Below are 22,678 nucleotides of genomic sequence, written 5' to 3'. Positions count from 1 at the left end.
ACGTGTGGTCAGGCCTCTAGGAAGCTCCCGCGTGCCGAAGTCCCTAGATCTAGGGACCTGACCGCGTGCAAGCCATGCGCGCCGAGACGCGCTCGGCGTCGTTGTTTTCGGCGCCGACGATTTCCGCAACGCTCTCGTCTCATGCACCGTCGTGTACGACCATTAGCGACGTTCTTGACCAAACTGGCACGTTTTCGAGAGGTTTCGAAGCCACCGGGGCACCACTATACTTTCACCCACGAAGGCGTATGGCGCAAACTTGAGCGCTTCGTCCGTAGGCCGCGGGATCGAATCCTGCAGGCCGCAGCGGCCACGTTTTCGGTGGATGCGTAAATGCTCGAGGTCCGTGCACTTAGATGTAGGTGCACGTTAGAGATCTGCACGTGGTCGAAATTTCCGAAACCCTCGACTACGGCGCCTCTCATAACCACATCGTTGTTTGGGACGTTAAACCCAAACACAACAACAACAACAACAACCATTATTATTATTATTATTATTATTATTATTATTATTATTATTATTGCGTACTTCATGTCACCGTATAAGGTGACACGAAGATAGATAGATAGATAGATCTAGGCAGTATAATTATTTAGGAACATCAAGGAATCAAAGAACGGGTGGTAATTGCGTCGAATGGCATAGTAATTGTCTAGCTCGAGCTAGCACCTGACTGGCGTAATAAGAGTTAAATATTTCATAAATTGCCCCCCCCCCAAAAAAAAAACATCTGATGGCACATCCTACGTTTCCTTGATCGAGCTAACAAAGTACGTCTAGTTATTCCTTGTCATGACTAGTTTTAGATCTGCTCTCCGCGTCACAACAGGCGCCACCGACCTTAGCTTCCTTAACTATCGGAACATTCCATCAAAGAGATGAAACTCTGCGACAACAAATAGTTCTTGAGCTTTCCTGCTGCGCACGCATCAGTCAAGTACCAGCACGTTTCCAGCGACGAATTGAAACGTAGAAAAAGAAAGAAGAATAAGAAGAATGTCTCATTGTTTTCTTTTTTTTCGTTCGGGAAGCGACTCCCGCAAAACAAAATCGTCTAAATGTCGCAGCTGGGAACACTTGCGAGACGGGGTTCACTAAAGGTTATCCAAAAATTTCAACTTTCTCTTCGAAGAGCGTTTCCAAGAAAGAAAGAGAGAGAGAGAACAGAAAAAATGAGAGATAAAAGAGAAAGAAACAAAGAAAGAAGGAAAGAAAGAAAGGCGAACAGAAATAAAGAAGAAAATATTGACAGAAAAGGAGATGCAAAGAAAGAAAGGAAGCTCACGAATCAACTTGGTTTAAACTCGCTCGTGAGCGCTCTTTCGTATTGAAGCGTCAATAACATAAAATAAGAAACAAGGAGGAACAAAAAAAAGTCCCAAGTTTCCTCGCTCGGGAGCGACTCGGAAAAAACAACTCGCTGTAGCAACAGCACGCTCCGACATTAAGCGAAAGAAGTAATGGACGACAGAATAGGAAACACGGCGGCATTTTAAAAAGTGCATCCGAGCAGCAAAAGGCACACGCGAAACGCGCACTACCCTAAACGTCGCACCGCGCAGCAGACGACCAGCGAGCCATCGGCGGGCGACACTAACCGAATCGGATCGGCTTACCCAGTTTACCGCTGCATTGCGAAGCAACAAGTGTAGCGTAACGTTAAAGACGAAACCTGTAGTGACTGGAGGAATCAATCGGCAAGTACGTCCGACGTCGTCGATTCGCTAGTCAGAGAGAGAGAGAGAATTGTCGACGAGATCCTCACTCACCTCGCGCGGGTTGAAGGCATCCTCGTCGGAGAGGCCGAGACTCCTCATGTGTTTCAAGTAGGCCGTCGTGATGGGGACGCTGAAGTCGACATCGGCCGCCGACACGGCCGCGATGCGCGCGCCCGCCGCGCGCACCCCAGGGGCGCTCGCATCGCCCGCGGCGTCGCCGCCTGGCGACGCCGCCGCGGAACACGTCAGGGACGGCGCGCTAGCGCCGCCAGCGGCGTCACGCGAAGGGCTGCTGCCACTTCCGGCTTCTCCGCTTCCTGGTCTACAGCTGTCGTTGATGTGGTTGTTGGCGTCGTTGCTGTGGTAACCGGAGGACGCCGTCTCGGTTGTTGTCGGGGGCGGCGCTGCTGAGGGCGTCGTTGCTGCGGCGGCTGCAGTGCCGCCGTTGTGGGTGGGAGAGCTTGCGGCGCTTCCCTGCGCCGCCGCAGCTGTGACGATGGCATTCAGCGCGCCGTTTGTGAGGTGCATCCTCTTCTGGCAGTCGGAGCAGGACATGAGGAAGTGCGTGACCGCCTCCCGGGGCAGGAAGGCGTACAGCTCGGCGATCTGCGTTTTACGAAAGGAAGGGGAACGTTCTTTCTTGAGACGCGAGATATGTCGAGCAATGTCGGCGCAGTGGGAACACACACAAAGTGTTTAGGCTAAGTTGAACCGACGACCCTCCAAAAAAGTAAAGAAGCAAGAAGGGCGTCAAGGTTGTTCCTACAGAAGCGTAGCTGACTCACCATGCCATTCCTCCATTTTGGGAAGCAACTGAGTAGGGACTAACTGGTACCCCCCTCCCACGTTTTTACTCCTCATTATACCAACAGCTACTCCTTCCCGATGCTCCTCAAGGAAACAACCAATGTTACATTGAGTGACATAGCTCCTTGAGGAGCTAGGCTCCTCAAGAGAGCCCTTGTCGCTCCAGTGAGGAAAAGTTGCATTCCCTTGGGGAGCGTATTGTTACATTCTCAAGAGGTGGCAACTTCTTTTTGCTCAAAAAATAATTAAGAGTTCTGGGTTGGCTTATTCGGCATTGCGAAGTTTTTTTTATTTTATTTTTTTGGATGTACGTGTCAAACTGGCCCAGTATTGTTGTGTGTCGTATGCAGCACGTAAGGATGCTTTTCGAATCCGCCAAGCTGGGTAATGAACAGATGACTTGACTTTTTAGTTTGTAAATCTAACGAAAAATCATTGCAAAAGTTGCACCACTTCTAAAACGCAGAAGATTTCGTCAATGGTAAGATTGCTGCCAGTTTCATAAGATGGGCAATGAACAAATATTGATTAATTAACATTAACATAAATAACTGTAACCAAAAGATATTCTGTGGAACTGCTTTAATATTTGATCAGCAACGTTGCCTCATTTCATTATGCTACCATAGCTACCCTGTTTAATGTTTTCCCCGGCTTTTCTTAGGACTGCAGCAGATTATGAAATGTACTCTACCCAAGTTAGCTGTAACACCATGTATAGCAGAGCTGTGCGAAATAAACAGGGACGAAAAAAAACACGCATAACACGGAAAAGACACGGACACTTTTTTTGTTTCTCTTGCTTGGATTTTATTTTTAGGCAACGAGTTTGTTTTCTTTCCCGCTTGCCATTTTGTCATTGAGCTGTTACGAAAAGAAAAAAAAAACAATTTCATGTTATGCCTGCCTTTTTCACTATTCACGTAAACCTTAAAACTCTTCATCTCTTCTTTAGAGGCACGTGTAAAAATTATGTGTTATTATATTGAGTCGCTTTGACTTTGTGAATTACAGTTGAAGTTTGCGCCCGTCCTCTGCACTTTCCTTTGTTAGTCGGTGTTTTTTTTTCGCAGACCTACGTTCAAGAATGCACTCACTAGCACAAACAATAGCTTCACTAGAGTTGTTGGTCGGTCACAGTTGAAATGTTTCCCGGACAACAGAAGGGAACATAATGTCACTTGTTGGGAGTTATTGCTTGTCTCATTTTCTTCGTTTCTTCTGATTGCATCCATGTTTCGTTTCGCTAGCCGGATAACATTTAAACTACGATAACTTTTCAGCGACATATGTGTCAAACATGACCACAAAATATTTCGCAAATTTATTCATTTATTTATTTATTTACTTATTTATTTATTCCTTTATTTATTTATCATAGTACACACACGTCTATGGCATTAAAGTGCGGTGAAGGAGAATACAATATTTCAGTAGAGAATACAGATTCAAATACGTCAACATTGCAACAAACGCAATTCGCTGTCAACTTGCGATGTGATACGTGGGATATATACACAATATAAAGCAGGCTTGTAGTACAGTTTCGCCCGTTTACAACCGCGCGAGTGCAGTGCTGTAGATCCAGCAGTTCAATTGAAAGTACTTCGTGTGAAGTAATTTCTGCTACTTCAGGAAACAACCAGTTCTACTGGTTTATCGCCTTGAAAAAAAAAGAGACTTCTTTAAATGCATCAGTCCAACAGCTCACTTTCTTTATCTCATTGGCATGATTCAGCCGCTGTGAAACGTAATCCGGTTTACGAAAGTATAGCAATGGCGCCAGACCTGTTCCGTGATGGAATACGTTGTGAAAAACGTTTCAACCTGAGGTATTCCCTTCGTTTGCATGGAAGTATCCAACCAAGCATTTCTTCTGCTTCTGACTGTGTTAAAAGCGAATTCTCGACTTTTTCGAGATCAGCTGCGTCGTTTCCGACAGGGTTGATTTTCATGTCCCAGCATCAGCGAAGTATGACAAAGTTGCAATTTTAGTCTTCCACGGAACTTTAGGAGATCACAGCACCGTCAAACCACGCGTACGGTATGTTCATGCACCTGTACAGTTGTTGGTTCTTTACAAATGCTACAAATACTCAATAACCAGAAATACGGGACAGCAGTTGGGAACATTTAAGAGCGTTTGTTCTAGCAATAAGCAATAAATTAGGCATGCACGACGCCACACCAGCTTTCGGTTCGTTGCCCAGCATTGACCTGAAATTCCCGACCAAGTTCATACACTTGATGTACGGTGGAAATGCTAAATATTGCTTTGAAAGACCCTACATCAACGTATCCAAGCAATGGTGCATTTTTATGGTGCATTTTTTCGAGACTCGCTTATAAATTTATCTAGCTCTGTCAGTCGAAATGGAATTTCGGGACATGAAACTGGGGAAATCTCGAAAAATGACAGTACAAATAGGAAAGAAACGAGATCTGGAATACAACTTGAAAGAAGGTTAGCCTGAATACACAGAATAAATAAAAAATAAAGCACGGTAAGTATAACTGCATATACAACAGTACGTTAAGCTGTAAGCCGAATGAATGATAAAAAAAACGTTATCGCTAATGGAAGCAATGTCTTCTAGAAGGTTGTTATACTCAAACTTTTTCCTATTAGGAAACAACACTTATATACGGTGTACCATGGTTATGCTAGGAGACACTGGCACTGTGAGGGCGATCGATACTACCGGACAACCTATATTGTAGAGTACACGCAAAGAGAGCTAGCGTCGAAATTTTAGAGACAAAGAGACGCAAGAAAAATCGGAATATTGCGTCTGCTACGGCAGGAAGCTCTAATCGTCGATTTATGGCCTATTCTTAAACGTCCTAACTCCACGCATCGACCGAACTCAGTGGAAGATTACCGGGACTTTGCTTTGAACTCCTGTAGTGGTCTCTAAATTTCTGTCGCCGACTGTACACTGTTACATGTTATAACAACATATGAAACAACGCCGAACGAGAAAGATGTATACACCGAGCAACGGAGAATGTTAGCAAAAATTACGGCTTATGCAACTCTCACGCAGATAATTTTGTTGCAAGTACGACCACAGTTCCGAAGACCTTGAACATTTCATTCTTCAGGCTGTTGCGCCTTTGGGTAGCGTGGTGCGGACTCGGGCCATCCGAGTCCCCGGAGAGGACGAGTAGAGAAGCCGGAGAAGGAGAAAAAAATGTTTATATACAGTATTTACATGGTAGCGTGGTACAACATGAAAAGAGAATCACACACGAGCGCCTCTGCGCTAGCGTTTTTATACATCGTCCGCCTTCCCAAGATCCCTTGCAAAGAAAATTTATGCGCAGGATACTCCAATGAGATCGTCGTCTTCCTCTCCGTCCCCGAAGAGGGAAAGCCAAACACCGCCTCCCTCTGAACCTAGGAAAGGGGCAAGACATGCCCAGTTCGCTGTTTGGTGAGGGAGACCCCACGCGCCAGCGTGGCACCACAGTGAGATGACGTGGAATCCCATGCGCAAAGTCGCTCCCTGATGCAGCCAGGTTGACTCAAGCAAGGCAGAATACCCCGTACAGCTGCTGGGTCGACGCTGCTTCGGAGTGTTGCTCTCGGCGGCTGACAAAAGCTTGGCCAACGACTTTTGTGTCAAGAGGGGCCGGCGACGTGGTTTTTCCAGATTGTCCGCGTCCGTCGCCGTCCCGGTGCAGGGTTGACTCATCAACAGCTGCCAGGTGCCAGCAGGCCGCGAAGACCACGTGGAACTTGGGCGAGGCACAACAGCACCCCCGCCGCCAGATGATACATCGGGAGGTCGAGTTGTTCCATGCAGCTCGGCCGGGTCGATGTCGGCGACGTTCCGGCAAGGCTCTTGCTTTCTCGAAGGGCCTGGTCAAACTGGAATGCTCCAAGAGCTGGCCTCTGCGCCCCGCTTCGGTGAAAAGTGGGTGACAAGCTCCAAGAAACGACCTTTGTCAGCCACACACAATGCGACAAGCACCGCGTGCACGCCACTCTCATCGCCAGGCCTCCGATTTTACAAAGCAAACATCTTATCTTAATAACTTAAGCTCAAGGAAACAATGTGCATACCAATCGGGACAAGTGTCCAGTAACTCTTTCATACGTAACTCCATTTGGAATCGAGATAACATTATAATCAAGCTAAACAAGCAAACTGTAGAGCTCGGGACAACGAGGGAGTCAGTAAAAAATTTCTCTACGCCCTCACTGTAACACATTGAAAAAAAAAGTACACATAAACTAGGTAAAGGTAAACAAAAAAAATCAAACAAACCTTCCGCGTCTTTTGACGAGTCAAAACGCTCGACTTAGGGCGTCTGCATTTGTATGAAGGCCACCTCTCTTGTAGCGCACCTCGAAATTGTGCTGCTGCAGTGCTATGCTCCATCTGAGCAAACGACCATTCTTAGGTGACATTTGGTGTAACCAGGTTAGTGGAGAGTGATCAGTTTCTATAATAAACTTAGAGCCAGCAACATAGCAGCCTAGTTTTCGTACGGCCCAAACAATGCAAGCACATTCTTTTTCCGAAGTGCTATAAGCCTCTTCCCTGCTGCTCAATTTGCGACTCAAATACAAAACCGGCCGCTCCTCTCCACTCTGGTCCGTCTGACATAGCACTGCTCCTAAACCGCGTTCGCTTGCATCACACTGAATAGTGAAAGGTTTTGCAAAATCCGGTGCCCTCAAGACGGGTTTCTCACTCAATGCGAGCTTCAGCTTCTGAAAAGCGTCTTCCTTTTTAGAGTCCCATTGAATGTTCACAGGTTCGGTCTTGCGTAAACTATCTGTCAAAGGGCTGGCAATCTCGGAGTAATTCGGGACGTAATGCTGATAGTAACCTGTGAGGCCGAGGAATGCTCTCATCTCGGTCTTAGTGCTGGGACGACGATAACCGACCACCGCGGCTACCTTGAGTTCGGACGGTCGACGACGCCCATTTCCTACAATGTGCCCTAAGTAGCTTACTTCAGCACAGCCCAAATGACATTTCTCTCTCTTTACCGTAAGACCTGCATTTTTGACCCGTTCCAAAACCATCCGAAGGTGTTCAACATGGTCTTCCCATTTGTCCGAAAATATCGCCACATCGTCTAGGTAAGGCAGCGCAAATTTCTCGAGCCCGTGGAGAACCTTATCCATCAGGCGGCTGAAACAATACGGCGCGTTCTTGAGCCCAAAGCTCATCATCAAAGGACGAAAAGTGCCCAGGGGTGAGATAAAAGCAGCGTATCGACTCGCGCGCTCTGTCAAAGGGACCTGCCAATACCCCCTAACAAGGTCTAACGTAGAAATGTATTTCGCCTTAGACACTGTCTCTACCCTCTCTTCAATGTTAGGAATAGGGTAAGTCTGGTCGACTGTTACAGAGTTCAGGCGGCGATAGTCCACGCATGGCCTTGGATCACGGCCCGGAATCTCAACCAAAATCAAAGGCGAGGTGAAATCACTGTCTGCTTCGATGATAACACCTAGGTCGATCATGCGGCGAATTTCGGCCTCTAGTATCTCTCTCTGTCTAGGTGACACCCGATACGGCTTACAGCTGATCGGCTTGTTAACCGTCAGCTCAATGTCGTGCTTAATCACATCCGTTTTGCCTGGCTTCTCGGAGAAAACGGTAGCGAATTCCTGTACTAAAAGCTCTAAATCTTCCTCTTGAGCCTTACTTAGGGTGTTCCCTGTGTCTACCCTATCGGACAATGTGCTGCTGACCGTGCCATCGGAAAGACAAAGGATTTCCGCGCCCTCATCCTCAGGAACATTGAGTGCAAGGTTTACTACTGCTTTTCGTCGCATGTAGGGTTTCATTAGGTTACTGTGATACACTTTGGGGCATTTCCGGCCCCACTTTACCTCGTAGTTGGTGTCTGAAAGCACTGACAACACTGTCGCTGGTCCCTCCCATTGTACGTCCAGCTTGTTTTTTCTTGAAGGGCACAACAGCATCACCTCATCGCCCACTCTAAAGACTCGCTTTCGAGCTGACTTATCGTAACGGGCCTTGGAAAGCGCCTGTGCTGCGCGCATGTTGCTCTCCACCACTTCGCGTGTAGTCCCCAGTCGCCCCAATAAATCCAGTACATAGGAAACTACATTAGGGTCCTCCCCATATCCAGTCCATGACTCTCGTATTAAGTGCAGCGGACCTCTCAAGTTCCTGCCGTAGACAAGTTCAGCCGGACTAAAACCCGTACTCTCGTGTGGGGCCGACCTCAGAGAAAACATCGCAGCTGGTATACACCCCTCCCAGTCACTTTTATGCTCAAAGCACAAAGCTCGCAAAACGCGTTTCATGACCGAGTGCATGCGTTCCACAGGGTTCGACTGTGGATGGTGAATAGAGCTATGCGCGATTTTTATCCCGCAGCGTTCTAGGAATGTAGTCGTAAGGCAGCTTGTGAACACACTTCCGTTGTCACACTGTATCTCCGAGGGAAAACCCACCCGAGAAAAAATAGACAACAATGCGTCCACCACGCATACTGAACTCAACTCTTTCAGTGCGATTGCCTCCGGGAACTTGGTGGCAACGCACAGCGCGGTCAGGACGTACCGATATCCTGATTTAGATGGAGGCAGAGGCCCCACGATGTCAATCACGAGCCGACGGAAGGGTTCTGTGACTATTGGCACTAGTTTCATTGGTGCCTTCCATTTGTCTGTTGATTTTCCTATCCGCTGACAAGTGTCGCATCCACGGACAAACATCTCTACATCCTTCCAGCACCCGGGCCAGTAGAACTCCTGAGCCAGCTTAGCTTTCGTTTTCTTTATACCTAAGTGGCCCGCCCAGGCGTTGCTGTGGGCCAGGTCGAGAATGTTCCGCCGGTATTTTAGTGGAACTACCACTTGGTTGTAGACCCGCCCTTTAGCGTTCTCATACCTGCGATGCAACACCTCGTTTTGGGTGTAGAACGAAACGTTCTTCCTAGAGTTACCTTCCTTATGTATGGCATCTAGCAGCATAGAGAGTGCGAGATCCGCCTTTTGATCGACCACTAGCGTTGCACGGTCGGTTCTGGCTAGCTGACACCAACTGGTGGACGCGGGTGTTAACACCGAGCCTGTCACCAAGTCCTCGTTTTCGGGCGTTAGAGATATTTCCTCGCTGTTGTCGACCATAGCCCCAGTTTCCGTCTCGACAACTCGCATGGCAGACTCATTTTCCGTCGCAACTACCTCAGGTTTTCCTACACTGCCCTCGGACGTCTGTTCCCCAGAGGGTGAGCTGCTCAGCTGTTGCGTCAGCTCGCGCGCCTTCGAACGGGTAAGGGCCATGCAAGCTATTTCGGTGGCAAATGATTCTCCACGTGTTTTTAACATTTCCTCAGACTTATTTGAAAATAGGTAAGGGAAGTGCTCCGGGAGGTTGGCTGAAATTGCTGCTTCCGTACACAATTGGCCGAAAGGGCCCTCGATTACAACCCTCGCTATCGGTAGGCAGACGCTTTGCTTTTCTGCCACTTGCCGAATCCAGGCACACTCTCCTATATAGTCTTCGGAAGATACGCAACTTGGATGCGCTACATCCATTGTGGCCGCCGAGTCCCTCAATACCCTACACATTCGGCCGTTCACTGAGAGTGTCCTCATGTAAGGCTTCAACAGCTTTAAGCTATCCTCTGACTCCTGAATTGTGGCAAATGCCATGTGCCTCTTACAGCTCCTGGCCATGTGGCCCTTTTCTCCGCAGCTGTAGCAAACAACTGGCTTCCGCGCTTCTAACGCATGCGCTATGTCACCAGGCGCCTTTGAACCTGATGAAGGTGCCGCCTTAGTCCCCTCACTGTCCTTTCCCTGCTGATTGTCTAATAACTTGGAATTTTCGGGTTTCCAGTTATTTCTTGCAAACCTCTTGCGTCCCTGGTTTCCCGACCAGCTTTCTACCTTTTCATTTTTTTCCGAAGTTCGTGGTGTATTGCGGAGACTACGGCGTGAGCAGTAATCTTCGGCGAGTTCTGCTGCCCTGTTCATGTCTACGTCTTTCATCCTATCCTGCACCCAAAGCCTTACCTCCTCGGGAATTCCTCGGTAAAACTGCTCAAGTACCATCAACTCAATGACCTTGTCATGGTTGCCATAGACTTGCGCGCTTTTGAGCCACTCTTCAAAGTTGGCTCTAATTTGGTAGGCATAGTCTGAATGAGATTCGTTGCCCCTCTTAGAGTGCCTGAACCGCAGGCGGAAAGCCTCTGTCGATAGGCGATATTTTCGTAGCAATGCAGCCTTTACCCTGTCATACACCTCGGAGTCCTCTTTATTCATTCTTGCGATAACATCGGACACTTCGCCTGGTAGTACGCATATCAGTTTTTGTGGCCAAGTCTCCCTACTAAACCCTGCATTTTCGCATGCTCGCTCAAAATGCACGAGGTATAATGCAATGTCGTCACCCGCCTTGAAGGTGTGGATTAGATCCTTTATCTTTGATTCTCCACCCCCTGAATTTTGATTTCCCACGGACATACGAAGCTCCAGTTCTTTCAGACGGATTTCATGTTCTTTATCCTCGCGATCCCTCCTTATTTCCTCCTCTCTTTGTTCACGGGCTAAGCGCTCACGCTCCTCTTTCTTTGCCAAAATGGTTTCTCTGGCCTCAATGGCCTCTTCTAAACTCACTTCCTCTTTTCCCAAGTGCTCCAAAATTTGTTGTTTTCTTTTAACCGAGCCGACCGAAATATTCAGCTCCTGACAAATTTCGAGGAGTTCTTGGACCTTAAACTTCTCCATCTTAGATATGCACACCGTTTCTCTTCTAAGGTAATTTTGCCCACGAGCCACCCAATTCTTGGTCTGCGAATCAAAATTTACCAAAATCACCCTACCACGTTACCGACCATCTGCGCTAACGAGTCTGGCGAAAAGAAGAGCAAACACGCGGCACTCACCACTTCGATGCAGCCGACGCAGGCGAATCCCATAAGCTGCCAGCCACTGTTGCGCCTTTGGGTAGCGTGGTGCGGACTCGGGCCATCCGAGTCCCCGGAGAGGACGAGTAGAGAAGCCGGAGAAGGAGAAAAAAATGTTTATATACAGTATTTACATGGTAGCGTGGTACAACATGAAAAGAGAATCACACACGAGCGCCTCTGCGCTAGCGTTTTTATACATCGTCCGCCTTCCCAAGATCCCTTGCAAAGAAAATTTATGCGCAGGATACTCCAATGAGATCGTCGTCTTCCTCTCCGTCCCCGAAGAGGGAAAGCCAAACACCGCCTCCCTCTGAACCTAGGAAAGGGGCAAGACATGCCCAGTTCGCTGTTTGGTGAGGGAGACCCCACGCGCCAGCGTGGCACCACAGTGAGATGACGTGGAATCCCATGCGCAAAGTCGCTCCCTGATGCAGCCAGGTTGACTCAAGCAAGGCAGAATACCCCGTACAGCTGCTGGGTCGACGCTGCTTCGGAGTGTTGCTCTCGGCGGCTGACAAAAGCTTGGCCAACGACTTTTGTGTCAAGAGGGGCCGGCGACGTGGTTTTTCCAGATTGTCCGCGTCCGTCGCCGTCCCGGTGCAGGGTTGACTCATCAACAGCTGCCAGGTGCCAGCAGGCCGCGAAGACCACGTGGAACTTGGGCGAGGCACAACAAGGCCTATCGTGACTCCGCCATGCACCGTATAGAACGGCACGTTTCTTTGTTTATGTTTTGCACAACCCGTGTCGTGTAAACGGGCAGTCGATCCCGCGACCTATACACTTGTGGGCTGTTTACACCGGAGCGTCACAGGTGCGTTTCATTTGATCTTTTGCGAGCAAGCGCCTGGCGTTCAATCTGCACCTCTTTCGAAGGTATATAGTTGAGCCGCTTTCGCAGCCCTTTGGAAAGTTAATAAATAAAGCGAAGGTATAAACAGAAAGTTGACGGATCAAAATAAAATCGAGTTGATACACCGCAGCCGGCCCTTCATATGGCTGTGTCTTTACAGATGCGAACGCAAAAAGCGAGAAGGTTTTCAGTGCAGCTCATAGGTTGACTAAAGGCCTCATTAGGGTTACAAATGTAGATATTCCTAGAGAGAACGCGCAAACATTACACGCTGAACAAGGTCAAGAGGTACAATGATTTTTTTCCCAACTGGAGCCAAACTTGAACCACATTACTCGGAATAGACTTTAGGCACCATTATTAAAAGCAGGCAATAGCCATTGGAAACGGTAGATATCCTGAAGGGTCGTCTGGAGCACGCTACTGCATGCGCTATATCGACGCAGTTACATTCGCAGTATTGTAGCAGGAGACTGCGTGACGTAGCAAACACGGGCGTTGGTGTATTATCAACAAATGTTATCGACAAAGTGGTCTGTTGGTATGATTATTTCTCATCTTGATGTTCCTATGTACCCTTCTTACAGTGATTACGCACTGTGTATGATCACACTGACGCCTTCCACAAGAAATAGCCCTGGCCGCAATGCGGTCATGATAGTCTTGGTGTCCATCTAGACGCGGTGCCCGTGATATGGCACTAAGCTCTGCCTAAGACACCACATACTGGTGATGATGACATGTGGTTGTTAATCACGCAAGTGCCAATCGTGGCCAAAGAGTGTCACGTTAGTGACCGTGTGATGTTTACGATGACCAATGATTCATGATGACAGCATCTAATGTCGGTGTGAAGTGGCCTAATAACAGGTCGTCTATAGGGAAGCATGTAGTGTGGGAAGTTCCGTCCACTCACAGCCTTGTAGGTCCTTTTCTGTCCGGCGTGCTTTCCTCCTCGGCCGTCCATCTCGACGTGGACGCCGTAGATGATCTCGAAGAAGTTCTCCACCACCGCGACCCGCTTGTACACCGTCGTCTCTCCATCACCACCCTTCTGCAAACACGATCAAAAGATATATATATATATATATATATATATATATATATATATATATATATATATATATATATATATATATATATATATAAAACAAGGTTTTACTGAAGCCACTGCGCAATGAAGTCTATATAAACCTTTTCACGGAAGAGAAAAAAACGCTGCCATGCTGGGCTGTGGCACGGGTGTACCAATGCTAACGTGAAATACTCAGCAGTGCACATTTGGGGGGGGGGGGGGTCATGCTTGTTAAGCACAGCAGGACAGCCAAGACAGGAATATGGCAGCTTGCTATAGGAGCAGAGTTGCACACGTTTCTCTAAAATAGTAACGAAAGCTCCTTCTTCATTCGTTACCAATTCAGGAGCGAGTTCCCGTTATAAGTATCTTATATATAAAAGGAAGTCGTCACAGTTGCATTTCAAGAATTTGAACGCGTCGTTACAATAACGTTACTTTTTAATAGACGTGAGTTTTTATTAAAATTTAGTGTCGGATGACGCTGAGACGAAATAAAGTGAGCAATTTAAAGCTCACATCGAGCCACATTATATTGCACGAATTTGACATCGCCGCCAGCAGGTTACACGTTTACGTTACTCCAGACTTGTCTAACTGCGATTTTCGTGTTCGGCGACTACAAGTCCAACACAGGTGGCACTTTCCGCGCCGGTCTTCAAATGCGCAGTGTGGCGACCGCGCTTGAGGTACTCAAATAAAAATCTCCACCAATGCACTGATTTAGTTAATTTTTTAGCACAGGAAATTGCATCGAAAGGGACAGTACTTAAGCGTCTACTGAGCGCTGCTTCAATGTTTCAGTAGGTCTTCTCGATTTTGACTGCGCTTTCTGCACTAGTTCAAAAGTGCTGCACTTTGGCGCACGCTTTTGGCGAGTGCAGCCCGCACCACCTGCACTTCTGCACTCCATTTGACGTGGTGTTGCACGATTTCATCGGCACTGCAGCACTTTTGCCCTCATTTTGACCGCTTGACCGAAACCGCTAGTGCTGTGCTGCACTATCACTAGAAAAATTGACGCGGCACTGGCACGACACTTTTGTGTACGTCTAGAAAGTGTGCCCGAACCGAGGAGACCGGTGTCAAGAGAAAATATCTAGGATACACATTTGCGACTTAGCGAAGTAACCTGTTTGCAGTCAGCTAACATGTTCCGGTATACTTGTTTTTTTGTTTATCCTTTCTCTTTTTTCTTCTTCCTTCCTTTTTTCTTTCCTTCTTTGTTTCTTTTTTCATTCTTTATTTCTATTTTTATCTTTCTGTCTGTATCTTTCTTTCCCTACCTCTTTTTATTTACCTCTGTATAGTCACTCTCTCGGCTTTTTCTTTCTTGCCTTTCTTTTTCTATTTTTTGTTCTCGTTATTAATGTTTCTTTTCTTATACATTTTTCATTCTTGCCTTGAATTTTTTTATTGAAATAGAAAATAACCAAAGGAGTTTTTGTCACCGTTACTTGGCGACGGCTACCCCTTTCCACTTGATGAATACAAAAATATAAAAAAACAATAGCATATACAGATATACACAGTCCTACATGGGTTAGAGCAAAGATTCCTACCTCCCTGTCTCTTCTTTTTAATTATTTTTCTCTCTCTCTCTCTCTCTCTCTCTCTCCTATGGGCCTGCAGAACAGACACGTAGACGCCACGCTCAGTTTTAACTTTTCTCTTTTTATTTATCGATTTCTATTTTCCTCTTTTCTATCTTCTTCGAGCCCATTTCTCTTTACCAACCCCTGGACACACCGTACTATGCAAGGCTATGCTGTGTGCTCCAAGAGTCGGTGCATGCCTCAGAGAAACGCGTGGCCCCTTATTCCCTCCACATTCCACTTCATAAGGATCCATGGTCCCTCGGGAAACGGAAAGTCAACCGGAACGCTACTTGCATTGTTGATGTGCTTGCTGTTCTAGCGTACGATTGGAAAATACCGTTACTTGGCGTGTTCCCTTTCGAGATAAATGCGAATCCTTCAGTACTTTGTGTTAATCGTTGGGTCGCGATACGAGCGGATTGAACATGTTGGTCTCTGTCTGCTGCACTTGCTTCAAGGTGTCATGTTGAATAAATACCACGCAAAAAATACTGTATCGCTGAGGGGTTACGACGCTTCCATCGCATCGTGTATCGGCTGTTTTCGAATCTCACCTCGGCAACAATTTTGTTTCCGCCACGACTTTCTTTCTCTCCCTCTTTCTGTCTATTTTTATATAGTTTTCTGTATACTCGTTCTCTCTCCCACTAGAGTCAAATCAGTGCACGTGTTATGAAAGCGAAGGAGTGGATGAAAAGGACGACAAATAGAGCGTACGCTGATTCGTGATAATATTTTTCTACGACACACGGGAAACCTCCAGCATACCAGCTGCGGTAAAAAAAAAAGTGAAGAATTTTCCGAAAACTCCTTTCATTTAATGCTCACGAGTCCGGTTCTCTTACAACAACTCAATGCTGTCCAGAAGGCCCACGATGCGGCGGTGAGGCTGGGCCTCCCCGTCCCTACGTGGGAGCGGCCCGCGATCCTACCCCTATGAAACGGGGGTGGAATCCTTCAGGACCCCAATAAAAGCTTTTCATCCATCCATCATCCATCCAACTTCTTTCCGCACATGGTCAGCCTCGGCATCTTTCGCTTCCCTGCACCCTCGTTGGGCGCCTTGAAGTGAAAACCAGGATGCATCGTAGGCGGATGACAGGCGAGCGGTACATTTTTTTTTCGACTTACGCGGCCACCCATCCGCCATATTCTGCACGATGCGAGGCCCACGACGCTTCTACGAACCAAGTAATGGTTCTAAAAAACACTAGTGCAGCGTGCGTGCGCCAGTTAAATGCCGTGGAACATTTACAAACGGAACATCGTTCCTTGTGCCATTCCCTCGAAAATGTAACGCGTTACCGTTACAGTTCCACTGATCCGAAGTAGAACGGTGGCGTTTCCCCGTTCCTTCCAAAGGGAACTAGTTCCTGGAACGTCGTTCCGTACTGCCCAAGAGCCGTTTGTGAAAGGGTCTATGCCGATGTGGACGCCGCTTTCGTAGAGTAGTTTCGCCACCTAATGGGTACCCGACGTATAACCGACAACTACGCCGGCGCTTTGCTGTGCGAGGAAAACCCATCGCAGAAATCCAATCTGGCGTGCTGGCATGTGTTGTTGTTGTTGTTGTTGCCCCTTCGCACTGGCACATACCCACTATGGGGGATTGGCCATGAAATCTAGAAGTATCCTATATGAGATATATTAAAAGGTTTATCCTTAATGAAAAAACTAATGATGTAATAGAAAATAATAATTAACTAAAAAGGAATATTAAACTAAACAAATAATTGAAGATTGAATCAAGAAGAGAAAAGGTGAGGTAATACTACAGTGGAAGACAGAAATTTTGAGTAGACCAGACAATCGAGCTTATCTCACCCGGTCACAATCAAATGAATATGCAAATTTCATTCAAAATTAGACAAGTGTCTGTGTGCCCCCTCTCTTCTTCTTCTTCTTCTTCTTCTTCTTCTTCTTCTTCTTCGCATTTTCGTTGTTTTGTAAGGTGTTGTCTAAAATGCGTGTGGTTGTAATTTAGAGTAAAGAGACAGTGTACAGATTAACGTGTAGCCTAATTGCACAGTTAATTTTACGGCGACACAGAAACACCCAAGATATATGTCACGGCAAAAGTTAAACCAATAGCAGCACAGCTATGTACCTATATTTCGGAACAAACTTAGGAACATAATTTAACTATAAAACACAATCGGTAGTTTCTCCCCCAAAAAATAATCAGGTGTTCTCACATCTCCGAGAAAGGGCTGAAGGATTAACCTACAGCACTAGCTGTTCGGCTCTCAAGGACCAAACTCTCAACGGTAAGGAGCCAACAACTGCGATTACCATTTCAGGTCTTTTTTTCTTCGCTGTTGTGCCTTACGTTTCGGTAGGCACGGACGATTCACGCAGTGCTCCAGTTTCGCTCGAAACTATGGAAATAAATGCGACCTGTCAGCGATGCTCGGGCGTTGCTTCAAGTACGCCATCGTGACAGGTCAAACGGCTCGATTCGCTTAGACGCTTGACGACAGAGTATGCGAGACTAAGAAGTTACGTCATTATAGGTCAGTACTCAAGAAAGAAAAAAAAAACTCTTGATTTTTTTTGTATGTTCCGATTGACTTCCCACGTATATGACTCTGTTTATTAAAGAGACATGTGAACTACCTTTGGAGACTTTGGTAATCTGCCCCGCCGCGGTGATCGATTGGCTAAGGTACTCAGCTGCTGACCCGCAGGTCACGGGATCAAATCCCGGCTACTGCGGATGCATTACTTATGGAGGCCGAAATGTTGTAGGCCCGTGTGCTCAGATTTGGGTGCACGTTAAAGAACCTCAAGGGATCGAAATTTCCGCAGCCTTCCACTACGGCGTCTCTCATAATCATATGGTGGTTTCGGGACGCTAAACCCGACATATCAATCAATAAATCATCAACTTTGGTAGTCTCTTCGGAGAGGCGTGGTAACCAAAGGAGAGTCATTAACAAGTCAACTCTCCAAAGGGAGTCAATGAGGAAAGGCACGACTAACCATAAAGAGCAAAGCGCACACTTTTTCTTTCGTTCACTTTTTTTTTTTGTTCAGGGCTAAATTTTTGTGGCAGGCTTAATCGCTTGCTCCCTTACTGTCTGTCAGCCTTCAAATAATTTAGCGCGAGGAGCGAATACCGACATCTTACATCTCTCTCTCCTCCTAGCAACACCACGCCAGAGTAGGCTCCATCGTGCACGATGCCAAGGCGGTTTACTTCTACTTCGTTTTGCCTGGGTTCCCCGAAACTTTTGCCTACGGGCTTTGTTTGCTTGGCGGCGCGCAGCGCTTAGTATACCGAACGCCAACGATCACACCCGTAGCTTCCCAACACTTATTGTTCTTCGAGCCCAACGGCCCACGCACGCACGCACGACTACGCCGGCGGCTGCACGCGAGGACACGCCGAAAGGAAGGGGGAATAAAAACTAAAGGTTACGCTGCTGGATAAGAAAGGGTGGTTTTCCTCGCAATCGATGGCACGAGGAGGAAGCGAAGGCTCCCCTTTTTTTTTCGTCGACATCACTTCAACGCAAAGACACGTGGCGGAGCTAGCGAAACAACGAGATGCTTCCCCTTTTCCCCTATCACCGTCGGGAAAGTGGGCGAGCGAGCAGCACACATCCTTCGGTATACAAGGCAGCTTCTCAGTGCGCCGTTGTCAAGCCCTTCATCCTCACAAGCGAACTTCCCTAGCGTCCCGGTTCCTTTCTTTTTACTCTTCCTTCAACTCAACTCCAGGCGGGCTCCCCTTTTCTGCTTCTGACCCAGTACTTGCCCTCCCCAAAGGATCCCCAAAACTTCCCGACGCGAAACCACTTCCCCACGAATCACGCGAGCAGCGCCATACCTCCTCTCCCTTTTTCGGCACCGCGGTGAAAACGCGATGAAGGGTTAGAGAAGGAGAAGGAGGAGATTGGGTTCGCGGAAAGCCTGTGCGTCTGGGTCGAAAGCTCCGAGTTCTCCGGCACGGCGTTTCGCTTCGTTCTCTCCCTCACCCATTTTCCCCCTTTTCCACCTACGTGGCTCTTCATCGACTTCCAAACTTTGGCCGCAGCCCCTCTGAGCCTATACGGCTCGTCGTCTTTCCCGGATTGCCGTTCGCGCGTACTTCCCGTGAAGCGAGCACTTGTGTGTAGGCAAACGGGAGAGTGGGGGGGAGGGGGGAGACGTGTTTTTTCGTTCGGCCCTCGGTGAAGTGCTGGCGGTTCTCGTGAACCTGGCTGCTCGCCCACACAGGTTGTTGGCGCACGCGACGGTCGACTCTTGAGCTCTTCCGTCCTTTCGCAGCATCCCTCCCCCCCTCTTTTTTTTCTGGTTGGTTACTCTTTCCCTATAGCATTTACGCTCGCCCAAATTCACTTCCCATAGCTTCCTGTTATTCTTTCGTAGGGAAAGAAAGCATAGCCAGAGTGCTCGCGTATACGAGGGAGATTCTCTGGGGTTCGAGTGGGGAAGTGTAGGGGAACGACCATGAAGACTCGACTCACTACTATACTTCCTCCTAGTCGCTAAGGTCTATACTTCCGCAACGCGTAAATCGAAACGTCAAGTAGTGTAGTTTTCGCCAAACACCACTTGAATACGAGTGAGTGCTACTTAAACTACAGCAAACCGGTATGACCTGCTGAAAGATTTCCGTACACTGGCAATGTTATGTTCTATCCCCACAGAGGGCCTGCGCCTCATCATTTAGGGATATAATTCTTTCAATCAGTCTGACATTCCCAATTTCCTTATTTTAGAATTTTTATCTCCTCCTTCCCTATAACACTTACGCTTGCCACGATTCACAGGATTTATTTAGTTCCCCGTTATTCTTCCGTAAGAAAAGCAAGCACTGCCGAGAAGAACATATGCACAAAAGATGGCTGCTGGGCAAAGATAAGAAAGACAAGGAGAAGTTTACATGATGACTTGACTCCCTCATCTTTCTCCTACTCGCGAGAGGCTGTGCTTTCGCAGCGCGTTTAACAACCAAACGTCAAGTAGTGTTGTACCGACAACACACCACCTAAGTACAACAGCTGCCGAAATGAATGGAAAACCCCGAGACACTGTGAACGATTTCGATAATCTGGCGATGCCCCACCTACACCGACAGAAGACCTACGCTTGCCCGTTTCACAGCAAAGGATTTTCAATCAATCCTGGCATTTCCCAGTAACGTTTATTTCTTATTTAACTTGTTTTGAAATAACACTTGCTTTTCCCCTGATTCATCAGGCTCTTTTAGTTTGCTAGAATGTTTTTTTTTTTCGTAGGGAAAACAGGCACTCTTGGATCGCCCACACATACAAGAGATGAGTGCACAGCTCAAGTGGAAATGCAAAGTGGAGTGAGAATGGAGGACTTGACTAGTTTGTCATCCTCAATTTCAGGAGAGACGTGGCATCGCTTGCAGCATCGGAACGTCAAGTTCATTACTGTGATAAACTAGACTTTCTTTTAGCTGTCAGCGTGCATGCCTACCGCTCTTCAGATTATCGGCACTAAAGCTCGGGACAGCCGGGAAAGTGGGGAGCTAGTCAGGATTGGATGTATATATCAAGGCTTTTTCGTTCATTTGATTGCACACTCACTTGAGTTATATTGAATACAAGTGCTTATACAAAATGTATTTTGAATATAAACTGAGATGCATGCGGAACTACTTCAAAGTGGTTGCGTTACATCTGCGCAGTCTACTAGTGAGAAAATTGGGGCTCGTTTGATTTCGACAGTCATGTCTGCGAAGCAGCAATTCGAGTGAGACGTGACAAACCACCACTCAATAATCAACGTTCCTATCAAGAATGCCTGTCGACTCCGTCAAATCATTGAGACTGGGCAACGTATAGACAATCGCGATTATATAACAAAATGGACTTAAATAAGCAGCGTGGTACGGCGTCGATACAGTAATGCGCACACACGCGCCTTAGAACAACAACGAAACGGCATCAGAACTAGATTAGCATGAAGTACAGGGCTACCAGATTATGCGCAGTCCAACAATGAAAAGACATGGCTACCTGCGCCCTGTCCGTATGTGAACGTATTGCTTTCAGCGTGTGTATGTGCGCGTGCGTGCTGGCGTTCTTGCCACTTTCCACGCTGAATAATTAAGAGATGGGGCACTTATTGCGATACGCACTTCCATTCAAGACACAATGTATTGTTTTTGCGCACATTGTATATGAATTGTGACACCTGTGCTGTGTACAAGGTTGATGATATCTGGGGTTTAACGTCCCTAAACCACCGTATGATTATGAGAGACGGCGTAGTGGAGGGCTCCGAAAAAATTCGACCACCTGCTGTTCTTTAACGTGCACCCTAATCTGAGCACACGGGCCTACAACATTTCCGCCTCCATCAGAAATGCTGCCGCCGCGACCGGGATTCGATCCCGCGACCTGCGGGTCATTAGCCCAGTATCATAGCCACTAGACCACCGCGGCCAGGCCAAAGCGGCATAGTGTTTAGTGGAATTTGTTACAACGTATCCAGTGGACGTATAGCTGGTTGAATGTAGACAAGGCCGGCTTGAAGTAAAAGACGGGAGCGTTTTAGACTGCAAGCCTAGATATATTCATATAGATTTAGGTGCACGTTAAAGAACCCCAGGTGGTCAAAATTTCCAAAGCCCTGCACTACGGCGTTTCTCATAATCATATGGTGATTTTGGGACTTTAAAGCCCAGAAATCAATCAATCAATCAATCATTAAATATATACATATGTCGGTGATGCTATATCTATATGTAGGTGATATGCGAAGTTCCATTCTTGTGCATTGCATGCATATCACCTTATATTTCAACTTGAGTGGGTTGTCTGCATTTGTTCTTGTTTTGTTTTTTGCTTTTTGTAAATATACATTGTGCTCCTAGTTTGCTTCAGAAATTGTGTTAGTTTTTCGCTTTACATTGTCTTCATTTTTTACTCCCATTTTCGTTAAAATGTTCTATGCGTCATTATTACTAATTGTAAGCCCACTCTGCAACTACTTCACCCGGAGTTAGGAGCAGTATCAAATAAATAAATAAAAAAATATGGCAAGGGTGACTTGTTGGCGTTGTAGCGTGTTCACACAGGTAAGCGCAGCACTGAATTGACGAGGACGAGATAAAGAGAGAACGCACACGAGAGCCGATGCTTATTTGCCTCCATCACTGGAACGTAGCATCTGATGCCTGATAAGCGAGCTTTCTCGTGATCGCAAAAGTCTGAAGAAAGGCGATATTGCGATGTGCACAACTGACGAAAATCGAAGAACGTGTCGTGTGCGACAGCGCAATAAATATAGCAGCGATGCGAAAATAAAATCAAGAAAACGCGCGAACAACAGCTTTTTTAAAATATTTTTTTCCAAGAGACGTATATAGGGGTATGCGGGTATTCTAATATTTTAAATAACAAATCAAATAACATTTTATGCGATTCTGTATTGGAATCGAATAGTGCGCGTCAGAAACGACCGAACATTTCTTCAATAATGAGTACCGACGAAAAAATCTGGAGGGAACGAAATGTTGCAATAGGAAACATTTCTTGTTTAAATCAGTATATTACCTGGATGCATGCACCCCAGATCTTTACAAGACTATAGATGATATATCAATGACAGGACGAAGACGTTTTTGCGCAAAAGTCCACCGTCGCCGAAGCGACACAGTCATTCATCATCTTCATCATGTCCCCAGTACGTTCAGGACAATGCTGTCTAAATAATATTGCTTCAT

The 22,678-nt window shown here is 46.9% G+C and overlaps 2 protein-coding genes across 4 annotated transcripts in view; one reads left to right on the top strand and one right to left on the bottom strand.

Moving 5' to 3' along the window:
- Positions 1-22,678, top strand: part of LOC119164927 (uncharacterized) — a 423,059-nt gene that overhangs the window by 182,084 nt on the left and 218,297 nt on the right. The window lies entirely within an intron of this gene.
- LOC119164929 (uncharacterized) overlaps positions 1-22,678 on the bottom strand; it is a 169,015-nt gene that overhangs the window by 52,559 nt on the left and 93,778 nt on the right. For all 3 annotated transcript variants that reach the window (XM_075873326.1, XM_037417129.2, XM_075873327.1), the window contains exons 3-4: positions 13,214-13,351; positions 1,773-2,327 (exon numbers count right to left, since the gene is read on the bottom strand). In XM_075873326.1, coding sequence (XP_075729441.1) covers positions 1,773-2,327; positions 13,214-13,351 — 693 coding nt within the window. The remainder of the gene's footprint in view (positions 1-1,772; positions 2,328-13,213; positions 13,352-22,678) is intronic.

This window comes from Rhipicephalus microplus, chromosome 9 (genome assembly GCF_043290135.1).
Source record: "Rhipicephalus microplus isolate Deutch F79 chromosome 9, USDA_Rmic, whole genome shotgun sequence".
Taxonomy (NCBI): domain Eukaryota; kingdom Metazoa; phylum Arthropoda; class Arachnida; order Ixodida; family Ixodidae; genus Rhipicephalus; species Rhipicephalus microplus.
Note: the sequence above shows the minus strand (reverse complement) of the source record. Positions and strands in the feature narration are given on the sequence as shown.